The sequence below is a fragment of the Pteropus alecto genome, unplaced genomic scaffold (assembly GCF_000325575.1).
Source record: "Pteropus alecto unplaced genomic scaffold, ASM32557v1 scaffold433, whole genome shotgun sequence".
Classification (NCBI taxonomy): domain Eukaryota; kingdom Metazoa; phylum Chordata; class Mammalia; order Chiroptera; family Pteropodidae; genus Pteropus; species Pteropus alecto.
The window spans coordinates 1,174,894-1,187,993 of NW_006433953.1; the positions used below are offsets into that span (position 1 = coordinate 1,174,894).

Sequence of the window (13,100 nt, forward strand, 5' to 3'; positions counted from 1 at the left end):
AGAGAACAGAGCAACACAAAGAGGAAAAGAGAAAGAGAATAGAATAGAAAGAAGGATGGACAGAGAAAGGAACAGATAAAAAGGTACACTAGAAGGAGGGGAGAGAAAGAGCGAAAGAAAAGAAAAAGAAGGACATGGAGGATAGAGAACCTTATATTCTCTGAGAAATGTAGTCAGATGACCAGAGGGAATGGCTGGACAGATCCCCACCTCTGGCTAGTCTACCATACAACTCTCCAACACTGTCTTTTTCTCTCTTGGCCTGTGAGTTGTGAGCACTGCTCTGGGTAAGGTGTTACAGAGTGTCCTTTTCCATACTGCTCTTGAAGGCATGGAACTCTGCGGGAGATAACCCATCAAATGAATGTCATCAGGTTATAAATGATTCCGACGTTCAATCCAGAGGCTTTGAAAGCTTCGAATGAAGCAACTAAAAAGACTGACGCTCTAGGCTGATCTTCCTGATCTTCACCAATCTCCAGAGGTAGGCATAACTTCAGGAGTATCAACTTTTGACTAGATTTAGTTCTCAACTAGCCTTAAAAACCTAAATTCTACCAAATGTCCTTTTACAAATCTCATTTCAAGAAGACACAGGACCTTAAGTTGTTACATTGTCCTCAGCCTCTAGCACTGGTAAACCAGTGGCAGAATAAAAGAGCATAATGGGCTTTGAGGTGAGGCAGGATCTCAACTCTGCCACCTCTGAATAATGTCACTTCAGGCGTATAACATCTCTTAGCCTCAGTCTTCTTACATTTAAAGTGGGGCTAATAACCCCCATCTACATTGGGTTGTAGAAAGCATTAAAAGAGATAATGTATATAATGCTTTAGGAACAGAGTCTAGTTCAGAGAAAACACTCAGTAAAATAGCAATTACTGTGTTTATTATTAATATCACAGACAGAAAGTGCACAGAGCCTAACCTACTATGAATCAAGCCTGAAGCTGAGAGATGAAACCTTCAAAACAAGGACAGATTCCACTCAGCCCCAATGTGCCTCTAGGCCTAAATAATTCCTGATCCACAAAAAAGGGTTTTGGGAAAATGGAGAGAAGGGCATCAGGATGGAAAGGCTTTTTGTTTTTTAAATTTTGTCTTTTTGTATATTTTATTCTTTTCGATCAGACCCAGTGTGTTTGTCCAAAACAGATATTGGCACTTTTCTCAAAAGGACTCCCTCAAATATTCAAGTAACAAACAGGAAAAGTCCTGGTCTCAAGACCATACAATATCCCTAGAAAATTAATTTTGACTCTAGAAGTGAGATATTATAATTATCATTAATTAGTTAAGACTCATATTGGCTCTACCCAACCATGCTCTTCAAACCTTAATCCTGGTTCACCACCTAACCTCCTATGGAGGCCAAGCAAAAGCAGGCTGTATCTAAACCCTATATGTGGCTAGGAAAACTAACCCTCAAATCACTTACTTTCTACCTGAAGGGTGTGCTTGAAGTCAGGGCGACAACCAGGCCTATAAATGAAAGGATGGGGCAGACTGTTCACTTCTTATTCCCACAGGAGAGGATCAAAAATGGGATACTGTCTGAGGTTCCCAGCATCAAAAGTCAAATTATCTCACTCACCTTGGTGGAAGGAGTTGGGAGAAGAATGAGGAGTTTGCAGAAAGGGATCAGAGACACCTTTATAAGTAGGTAAATCAGATCACAGTTTTGCCACTTCATGGCTAGCCCTGAGCTAGGATAAGAGTGGAAGTAGGATAAAGTAGCTTTGGGTGGTTCCCAAAGAAATCCCTAACTATCAAAGAAAAAAAGGATGAAGCCATCAGCTGAATCAAGGCCGAAGCAGGGAGGGACCTTGCTTTGTCCCAAAATGACGTGGAGTCAGAAGTCAGTGGCAGAACCAGGGAGTTCCAGGCCAAATGAGAAAACCCAGCAAACCTCAGCACCATGTCTCTCTGGGGCTAAGAGGGTGGCATTCAGCTCAACAAGTGCAGTCAGTCCTCAACATTAAGCCAAAGCCAACTCAGTATAGCTCAATATATTTTTCCATACTATAAAATTCCGTACTTGATCCCAAAAAAATTCTTCTGCCCTCCCAGTTTCTCTTACTGCAATCTATATGCCCACCCCTTTCCATTCTTCACCTGGTTATCATCTCGGTCCATACTGGCATCATCTCTCTTGAGAATGAATCTCTGTTGAAATTCTGTATTCTTCTCATCCTTTATATGTTCTGAGAACCTCTGTTCAGGGCTACAATTGGAAAAGAAATGTGGAAGGAAAGGAGGAAAAAATCCTTTTATTAGGAAGTGGACCTCTTAAATTTCACAACTCCCACTCAGGGGATTTCTGGAGTCACATGAAGGTTTTAATGGAATCCTCAGGTTCTGTTCTTTATCCATCTATAACTTGTCTTCCTCCAAAGTTATACCTACCCTATCAATAAAGGTGAAGAAAGTCCAAGAGCCAGTCTTCACAAAGCACTAGTGCCTCTAGAATCTATCTCCAAGGCCTCACAGAGAGTAGGAATTGATAATATAGCCTCCCGCCCCCAACACCTCCTTCTCCAGAAAGAGACATCTTGATCCTATGACCTTCCTCTTCCACCCCCCGAGGCTATCCCAGGAAAGTCTTCCAAATCTGTGGTTTCCTCCCTTACATTCTTGTGTTACTGGTTTTGTTGATGATGACAGCTTTTCCAGTTTGATCAACATTGTGGTCCATTCCAAAATAGGCTGCTACCCGGTGTAATAGCATCCGGTGATATGAGGTCATCTGAGGAAACTTCTTGAACTGGTTACTGAAGGGAAACCCATGGGAAAAAAGTGAAATAAGGAAAAATAACAGCTGATTGTAATTTTTCTTAAAAGTATCTAAAGTGGGGAATTTCTTAGGAGAAACAGATATAAGAAAAATACTCAATGTGAACCAAAAAGGTTCTCTCAGCTTCTTTATCTATAGTATTTTGTAGATCACTCTGACTCACTACCCTCATTAAGACTACTCCATAAGTCCTAGGTCTCACCCAGCTGGATGATATTCTACAAAGAAAAAAGGAAGACATTTAAGAATAATGAAATATGGGATAAGGCTAGCTGCTGAAAAGGCATAAATTCTTTTCAACTCAAGTCTTTGCAATAACTTAAAAACCTCACCTGGTTTTTATACATATACTTTTTAATCCATTCTGATTACTTCTCCCCAACTCCTTCTGGTTCTCAGTGAGTAATTACTTTAAGGGAAAGATGAATGAGGGATATCCTAAAATTGTACCTAAATTGATTTCCAATGCCCCCCCCACCTCTAAACGTGTATTTAATTCAAGTAACTTACTTGTTGTCATTAATAAATTCCAGAATCTCTTGTTCTAATTTTAGCAGCATCATTCTGTCCCTGTTTAGAAAAGATTAAAACAAAACAAAAAGCAGCCTCCCATAAACATTCAAAGCAAGGACTGAGAACACAACCTGCTCACTATAGAAGCTGAAAGGAGAGACAGATCCAAACCCCAACAAAGGACCAAAATGCAGTGGTTGCTGAGCCTCATTGGTCTGTCTTATGTTACTTTAAAGAAGAAAAATAATCAAGTATGAATTTTGCAGATCCTCCTAACCATGTACTTTGTTTTATCAGAAAACTAATTCTGTTGGGCAGTCATAGTCATATAACATTCTTTATACTTATAAATTTAATCATTACTCTATAGTCCATCTGGTTATTTATAGAATTTGTAATTATGATTTAGCTTATGCACTAATCAATTATTTTTTTCTTCTGTGCTTTGTAATTGTACTCCCAAGCCTTCATATTTCTTTGTCTCTGCATTCTTCTTCCACAGAATTTTTCTCAACTCTTCCGAGAGCAGAAACCTCAATATGAGGGTATTCTGAACCCCTCACAGAACATAAAATTATACATGGTGGTGGGGGATGGGCATCTTAGATTCTAATGGAAAAACTATGAGAAGCTATTTGGCCTCTTGGATATCCTTCTGGTAGCTGGCCCCTTTTCCCCTTCCATCAAATCACGTTATTACCTTGGGTTCTTTTTCAGTGTATTAACAAGAAATTCATGTAGGTCTATTCCAGTGGAGTCCGTATATTCTTGGCTGGAGTCTAGAACCAGCACAACAAAAGAAATTTAAAATTTATCACCTTGCATGATAACTAATCTCAACCAGAAGCCCACAACCTGATCAAGAGAGATAAGAACAGGAAAGTAGAATCAAACTTCAAGGGTTTTGGCTTAAAAACCGGAATGACTTTGATTTGCCAGCCCCCAATGATTCCTCATGACAATTATAAAAGATAGAATCTGGGTCATAGTGTTGTATCAATATTACCATCAATAAGTATTTACTAAATGCCCTGACCAAAACAAAGCCAGTTTTATTCTAGTTAAGGAAAATAAAATTCCAGGTAAGGGCATTTAGGGCTGAATTTTCCAGAACCTCAGCAAGCATGCTCAAATGTTGATTATTTATATAATTATTGTATTTATTTATAAAATTTTAATCCCAAGGTTGCCTTTTCCCTCTCAACTATCATTTTTATGGATTACGTCTTTTTGCTATCAGCCCAAGTTTAAAACCAAAGAGAGCTTAATGATAATAGCAAATCTGCACTGTTAAAAAAAATTACTCTAAGCATCCCAAAATCAAAATATAAATGGTATCTGGAGGAGCTGTAGCCAGTGATGATCCATGTCACTGTTCATTCCAAAGCAAAAATAAAATCAGAATTGACTACAATGTCCTCCTATGGGTAGCACCAATGGTAATAGAGTAGTTCTCTGTGGCATGTGAGCCCCTAAGTCAAGGTTGATAAAGTAGCAAAGAAAGTTACCTAGTTGGGTACCTTCCCAAGCAACCATGAAGTCAGCAAAACACTATGAACTGTTAGGCCAGTGGGTGCCAGGCTTTAAGATGTAAAGAAAGGGCACTGCAGAGCCAGACTCTAGGATAGATGAGAAAGGACAAGAGTTCTCACCTCTAGACAGCATCTTCCTTGGGACCTTTTCTTTGTTTTTGTCCTTGTCTTCCTTTTCAGAGACATCTTTTGTGGACTTTTCTTCCTCTTTGTCAGAGGGGCAGCTGATGTGCAAATGAATTATATCCTTGGACAAGGGTAAAGAAAAATATAATCAAAGGAGGAAAAGGATTTTAACTCTCCTGTAACCCCCTTGAAATCGCAAAGAAGAAAAATCTTGGGGTGGGCAGCATCCTCTTACAGAAGAGTGTATTTTGCTAGTTAAATTGTTTTACCTTTTGTTCTGCCAAAAGGGTAGAGGCCAGGCCTTTTCTGCCAACAATCACTGCCTACCAAATGGAGAGCTCAAGTTACATGGCTGTTCTTGGTGTAAGGACTGGATGGAAATGGTTCTGACCACCAGAGGGAAAAAGTGTGGGTGGGAAAACAAGATCCAGCCCTGGGAGCTCCTTGTCTGCATCACTGTGGGTAGTCCAAGTATGAAGAACCATACTTCATGTTCTCACTCATGCTATACCTTACTGTAATGGCTTGTTTTGAAGCTCCTATCCTGATTTCCAAGCCTAATGTTGATGCTCCGGTTGCTATACTTTACCACATAACTACCAAACTCAAAAGCTATATGCTTATTCTTACAAATGACCTACCTGGGTTTCTAATGGCCCATCAGCAAATGGGGCAGAGGACTCCTCACACACTGCCAGGCTGCGTACCAACTTTAGCTTGGAATTAGACTGAGAAGAAACAAATAACACATATACATTCCTTTGGTGGACATTCAGAAAGCTTTTGGCTGAATGATAGGTATCCTCTCTGACTCTGTTAGTTGCTGCTTCCGTTAAACAGATTTTTTTTAAACAGTTCCTGCTTTCCAGTTCCTGATTTACTTGAAGATAATTCTCCTGCTTATAATAGTAGACATATAAAAACAAAATGGCTACTTTGAACAGATGATAGGAAAACCACTTAAATTAGCTCTCCGCTCTCTCTAGCCCAGTGCTCCAATTTCAGATTCAGAAGTTTACTGAGAATACACAGCAGCAGGGCTTAGTGGAGCCAGAAGTCCTAATTTCAACTCCTGGTTTTGTGCTTATGAGCTACAAAACCCTGAGCTTGACCTCTATGGGTCTCTGTTTTCCCTCAATAAAACTGGAATAAAAATACTTAAAGGGCTGTTGTGAGAATTAGATAATATAAAGTATGTACATATACATATTATAAATAGCACCTTGCATACAGTAGACAACAAATGTTAAATGACTCTAAACCTTAAGTGGCAAGGGATGAAAAGAAGTGTTTAAGAAAAAAAAGAAAGAAAATTTTCTAACATTTGGGAATTAATGTAATAAAAAGCAAATCCACTTGGTTTACTTGTGTTGGCTAGAAAATCTCAAAAAGATCTGAAATCCACTTTGCAAATCATTGCTCTCCTAGGGATCCCCAGAGACAAAAATTACAGTGACTCATTAGAAATCTACCTATAAACATTTACTGAGAGTTCTTATAATAAAATCAAGGTTTATAGTGAAAACAAAAGCAAAAAACATGGTATGTGTGTTCTAGGTAGTATAGTATAGTGAAAAGAACTTGCAAGTCTAAAGAACTGACTTCAAGCCTACCTCTGCCACTTACTAATAAATGTCCTCTGTCAAACTCATTCAATTTCTATAAACCCAAGTTTCATCATCTGTAAAATGGAGACAGTAACTGTCTTACTTAACTCAAAAAGTTTGGGAGGAAGTGTAAAGTAGCAGTGAGCACGTTCTGTTTGAACTTTAATGTCAAGCCCATCACTGAGGATTAGGCCATGTAAGGCATGACATGGAGTCAATTTATTACACATTGTGGCCTTCTTCAAACCCAAGCCACATATAGGCTGGGCCACTCCCAAATTCTGCCGTTATTTTCCTGGGGGAAAAGGGTGGATAACCTTAATTATTAATTCTGGTGGTAATTCTTCCTACTGCAAGAAAAGTTTAGTATGTTACTGTTCCCCAACTAAAATTCATAACCTATCACACACTAACATATACAGTCCTTTCTAATAACACTGTTTAAAATAATCTGTGATGTGTTAATTTTATCATGCAATGATTAAAAACAAAGTCCTTCCTGCCCCCGCCTAAAAAGTAAAACATTCTAAAAAATGACTGTATTTTTAAGATGTCCAAAATTTGAGTCATTTCTACTATTGGGGCAGAATTTATCTTAAAAATTCACAAAGGAAAAAAAGTGTTGAGGGGGAAAAAGTAAGACTGATATAGTAGCCATTCTCCTTGAGAAGCTAGAGCTGAGCAAAGAAACTGGCATTACAGCAAAACCAATACCAATTTGCTCAGGCTTTGTGGGAAGCTCTGGCTGGGTATCCTTTCAGGTATCAGAAACAGACTGTGACTGAACTAGAGATAATGGAGAAAAATAAAGTCAGACCTTCCAATAGGAAATGTGTGTGTATATGTCTCTGTGTGGGTGTGTATATGTATGTTCACAGTTAGGTAACAAAGTGCAGGCAAAAAAAATGCTTATATATAATCCAAATAAACTAGATATTAGGGATTAAGTTCATTTGTGAAACATATTACAAACAGCACCAGAAAAGAAGCTATAGAGAAAGGGCTCTTACCTTGGCTCTTTTCCTGGCATGACCATGGCTGGATGTCCGTCTCTGTTAGAAGGAGATTAGAAAATATTAAAAGTGGGGAAAATCAACACTTAAGTTAAAAGCAATACAAGTTTACAAAGAAAAAGCACTAAGTGTAAAACCATTACAAGAGCCAAACTATGATGAGACCCATTTGGTGTGGTTATTTCCCTGTCCAACTCTAGCAACTATGACAGGGAAGGCACCATAGGTCACATACAGACAAATCACTACTCACCATGTAGATAAATAGTAGAAGACCCTGACTGGTTGGCCTATTTCACAGATTGATAAAAAGTACTTTTGAATAAACCATGGAATCCTTGGTTAGGATGCTTGTGGATGTGAAACATGACCCTTAAGCATCACTTACAATAACATCTTTACAGGACGACACATTCAGAGATCCAATTTGAGATACCCAAAACACCTGTTCCAATGGCTGCAGAAATGATGAAGACTCTGCCAATTGACTCCTGCCCTGAATATGAGAATTCACCCAGTCCTAAGCTCCTGGTGGTAGCTCTTATAGATGGACTCACTTAGGGATATAAAATGGAACAAGAAAAAAGAAGGAAGAAAGAAAAATATGGACAAGACCTCCAGAGCAAAGAGAGGGTAAGGAGAGTGGGTAAGGAGCAGGGTAGAAGCCTGAGGAAGATAAAAAATGAAGGGTTGAGGTAGGATGAGGGAAGGAACAACTAATTAATTGATTAGGTTTCTCAACAGCTGAGAAGTCAAAATGGAGGCTCTGGGGAAGAAATTGGGTAGGGTTATGTATAGGATGAGGCACTTAGGGCTTCTGAGATAATTGAAATGGAACTCATTGCCACTGGGGTATGAGAGAACTGAGTCTGATGGGTGGGGCAGGGGAAATAAGACAGAGGACTAGCCTGGTCCCAGGTAGCTGAGGATGTCCTAACATTGATGGCTACGTGGTATTCTATTATGTAGATATACCATAACTTATTTTATTAGTCCCTTAAATTGCACCATTTGGATGTTTCTAATTTTTTTCTTTGTATGAAGAATGCTTCAATGACCATAACATTGAATGTACCTACAAATAAAGTATAGCTGTAGTCCATTTAAAAATTTTATAAAGTATTGTCAAATTACCCTTCAAAATGGATATATCAATTTATAACCCTCTTAGCAATACATGTACAAATCTTATTTCTAAAAATGGAGAGTTTTCATTTAATAGTCAACCATATATTGAAAACCTAATATGTACCAGACACCATGCTAACTACTGGAAGATACAGAAATAAAAGACAAAAACTTTGTCAAAAAGGAACTCAATCCTACTGGAGAATATAGACAAATAGACAATTACAATATAGTATATTAAGTAGCATTACAGAGACACTCATGGAGTGCTGTAGGCGTACACAGCTCAAGTGTCTAACTCAGACCTAGCAATTCACAAATTCATACATTCACAAATACTGAGTATCTGCAGAGAAATGTGTTGGGCCTTAGAGGTACAATGTTAATTAAGCCCAAAGTGACCTAATCTTGGGCCTCATTCAGCTTATAGTTCTGTAAAGGAGACAGACATTAATTGAAGAATTATACAAAGTAGATCTGCATCGTGTAAGGTTGTGAAGGAAGGCTTCCTGGAGAAAGACACATCTGGATTGAGTTTTAACGGATAAACAGGTATTAGATACTGGCGGGTGGTGGTGGTGGTGGTCAGGGGTTGGAGGACAGGGAAAGAATACCAAGGAGGACAATCCAGGCAGAGAAAGCATGTACAAAAGCATGCTTTCCCCAAACTTTTCAGTCAAATTTATAATAGGGAATCAGGAATCACATAATGCTGAAGCCTAGGATGCCAGAGGCAGATGAATAGCAGGTAAAGGACAAGGTCACAATATGCCATGCTGACAAATCTGGTACTTAGAAGACACAAAAAGTTTGAGGAGAATTAACAATCACATCCTTATTTCACAACTATCTTTCTAAAGCAGTACAGTAGATGAATCAGAAGGGATTATGGATTACAAGTTTAAAGGTAGAAGCCCAGCTAAGAGGCCATACCCAAATGGTTAAAGGATCCACCTAAGTTCAGTATGTGTTAAGCCAGGGTTTGCCCATTCTAAACTGAATCTCAGAACCTGCCTTTTATAGCACTGTTTCCATCCAAAAGATGTTCTGAATTCCAACTGCTGATTCCAAGAACATGTCTCACACAGTACAAGTAACGAAAGTTCCTTTTTCACAAACTTTCCAGTTCCAATTCATAACAGGTACTCCCTTGACAACATCAGTAAGATTCTTACAGAGACTTCTGGGGTGTCAGTCAGGAGGAATATAGAAAGAACAGAATTTTTGATGCTGTTGAAGGGACACAATGATCTGCTGAGAAATGGTAGAGAAGAGAGGGCTTCCAAAGGGTGGTGGAGAAAACTAAAGACTTTGTAGAAGGAACAGAAGCTCCAGTAGATGGCAGCAGAAGCTCCACCGGCTCTAGCACTAGCAAAAGGAGTCAGAGGGGAGGCCGGTTCCCCTCACAACCTCCCACACAAACTATTTGTATATTTATACGAAGACATTTTAAAACCAAGTGAGCATTCATAAGGAGTATAAAAGCTACAGACATCCTTTCTTTTCTGTCCATCTTCAAGAAGTACATGCAGCAAGAGTTCAGAATACCACTTAAAATAGTCTCCTGAGAACAGAGTAACTTGGACCCAAAAGTTCATTTAACTATTATCTTCCACATAAAATGCCAGCACATAATAAAACATTCATTACTTATCTGTCCTTAGGATTTAAAATTCATTATTGGTATCAGTGGAGGCTAGAAGTATGGATGGAACAGTGGCAGACTGTCTCTACAAACTCTAGAAGGATGGGCAGGGAATGACAACTCACATGCAACAGATAATGAAAAGAAAAGGAGCCAGGACAGAGATCTGGCAAATTGTTAAAAGAAAGAAAAGCAGGCGGCTAGAGAACATAATATTTCAGAGAGTTGTTTGATTTTAATTCATCTCTTTATGTTGTTGCTGTTTTAATCTTTAAAGAAGATAAGGCCTAGGTGTATTGGGTTGTCAATAAGAATTATGCTTCAAGTCTCTAGACCCTCCAAAATACTGCTGCTATTCCTTTTTAAAATACTTTACTAGAGTTAAGTCTATCTCCTAAGCATATAATAAAGACCTTTCTCGTCCCTGGGCATGAAGGTAAGGATTTATGTAATTTGGGCTTGGGTAACAGAGGAAAACCAGCAATGACCAGAGAAGAAGAGACTGGAACAGGTAGACTAGAGGAGATTCAGAAGCTAAGCTGGTTGGGTACCAAAGAGGAGATCTGGAGGAAGCTTGGCTGGCCATCGTCTACTGCCATTATATCTGCATTGCAGTATGAATTTGGTTGGAAAGGAACATGGCAACCAAAGAGTAAAATTCCTTTCACTCACATTTACTAAGTGGCAAGTTCAGAGACTATTTCTGACCCAGAAAATGCTGACTGCTTTAACACAACCAGGATATGAATTTAACACTGTATGTAAAGCCAGGAAGCTCTAGTTTTAAGAGTTTTTATATGAGCCATATCATGACTTGTTAAATATGTATTTGTATACAGTTTAATTTTTGAGTTAAAAAATATCAAAATGTAGTAAACACCAGTGTAACTCAGGTCCCAATGGATTAGGGATTTCATTCTGTCTTCTTTAGACTTTACTGTGGAGTCAGTCCATGACAAAAAGGTAAGAAGATATTTCTTGAGAGCTAAAGTTGGGGTTTTAGGGAGAATCGAGTGTTCATATAAGTGACTGGCTTCCTACAGATTCCCACTGCCACCTACAATGACACTTCTGTTCAGGTATAAAGAGTGTGCATATGATGTACTTCTAGTCCTCACCTGTGTCTCCTGACGTGAACTGGTATCTTCACTCTCTTTCTCAATTTCTTCCTTACTTGTAGTCTTAGATATAAACTTGTTTTTGTTTACAGATTCTTCCACCAGTTTTTTTTCTGATTCTTTCATTATTTCCAGAGTCTCTTGAGTAGTGTTACTGTTAGACATCTTCTTCAACAGAATACAGTAGCCTCTATGGACTCCTAAAGAAACATGAAATACATTAAACAGGATGTGTATATCCATACTTAACACATATACAAGTCTTCAGCAGCCTCCCTGTAACCCAAAAAAGGGTCCTTTGATAAATGCTGCCCTGGATCCATTTCTTTTTTTTTTTTTTTAAGCTTTACTGAGGTAAAACTGACATACGATAAACTGCATATATTTAAAATGCACAATTTGATGAGTTATGAAACATGCATACATCTGTGAAACCATCACCACAATCAAAATCAGCACAATCAGCACATTCATCACCCCCAAAAGTTTCCCACTGCTCCTTTGTAAGCCTGTACTCCCTTTCCTACCTTCCCCAGGCAACCACCGATCTGCTTTCTGTCACTACAGATTAGTCTGTATTTTCTAGAATGTTTATCATACATTATCTGGATTATTTTACTAATTACAGCATAATTATTTAGAGATTCACCAGGATTCAGTTCTAAAGCAACGTAGTACAAATACTCTTGGCACTTTATTTGCCCTCCCCTGTTTCCTACAGAAATTTACTCACATTTTCAGCTTGAGTACTTCAAAGGGTTAACTCACTAGATTCTTTCCAGAAAGAAAAAAAATACATCATAGAGCTCTATTCGATTCCAGAGAGGACCACTCTCCTTTCCCCAGAAAGAACTTCCACAGCTATTACAAACCACAACATTGTTACCAACTTTAAACATCTCCCCCACCAAAAAGCAGCAAAATCAAACAACGGTTATAAAATCCTAATTCCTTTATCTTCAGCAAGCTGAAAAAGCAAGAAGAGAACTCTCTATTCATCTGTCCTTCGGAAAGACTGGGTCTCACCCTCCAGGAAGAGAGAATCTTTGTTTTGCTATTCACTATTTGAGTTCAGTCACTCTACTGCCTCCCCAAGACAAAGAGCATCTGTAGTGCATGGGTGGCTGGCTCTTTATCACTTACTATTGCTACCTGGGAAATCCCATAATGAAGTCAACACAATTCTCCAAGTGCACGCGCAGAAACAGAAGTTGATGCTCTATACACATACATATTCATGCCCTCCAGCAACCATTGGTCAAATATGCTTAGCTCTAACAATGGTTTGTAGTGCTTTCTCCTTACATAGTTAATGACTATATTTCAATGCTGAATACTTTCCCTTTTATAAAATAAGACTGAAAATCCTCCCAGATGTCATGTCTAGCCTCTTTGGCCCCTGAAACGAGCTAAACAACCAGATAGCAATGCCTCAAGAAAACTGTCACACCAGACATTTATTTCCTCCTTCAGATTAGTTTAAAGGTTAAGACCTAGAAGGCTCTTAAGAAGCACAGGTAACCTCATCTTGGCATAAATTAGATAGTCTGCAAGATTATTGCTTTGTTCATTTTGTGGTCGCTCTTGAACAGTTAGTTGCCTGGAGACTTAGTTTGCATGGAAC

General features: G+C 38.7%; 1 protein-coding gene across 13 annotated transcripts in view; it reads right to left on the bottom strand.

Annotated features, from left to right (window-relative positions):
- R3HDM2 (R3H domain containing 2) overlaps positions 1 to 13,100 on the bottom strand; it is a 98,472-nt gene that overhangs the window by 31,093 nt on the left and 54,279 nt on the right. For all 13 annotated transcript variants that reach the window (XM_006908938.3, XM_015587039.2, XM_015587040.2 and 10 more), the window contains 8 exons: positions 11,477 to 11,676; positions 7,583 to 7,624; positions 5,607 to 5,693; positions 4,960 to 5,086; positions 4,008 to 4,086; positions 3,305 to 3,364; positions 2,631 to 2,771; positions 2,116 to 2,224 (listed from right to left, as the gene is read on the bottom strand). In XM_006908938.3, the coding sequence (XP_006909000.1) occupies positions 2,116 to 2,224; positions 2,631 to 2,771; positions 3,305 to 3,364; positions 4,008 to 4,086; positions 4,960 to 5,086; positions 5,607 to 5,693; positions 7,583 to 7,624; positions 11,477 to 11,641 (810 nt within the window). In that variant the 5' untranslated portion in view covers positions 11,642 to 11,676. The remainder of the gene's footprint in view (positions 1 to 2,115; positions 2,225 to 2,630; positions 2,772 to 3,304; positions 3,365 to 4,007; positions 4,087 to 4,959; positions 5,087 to 5,606; positions 5,694 to 7,582; positions 7,625 to 11,476; positions 11,677 to 13,100) is intronic.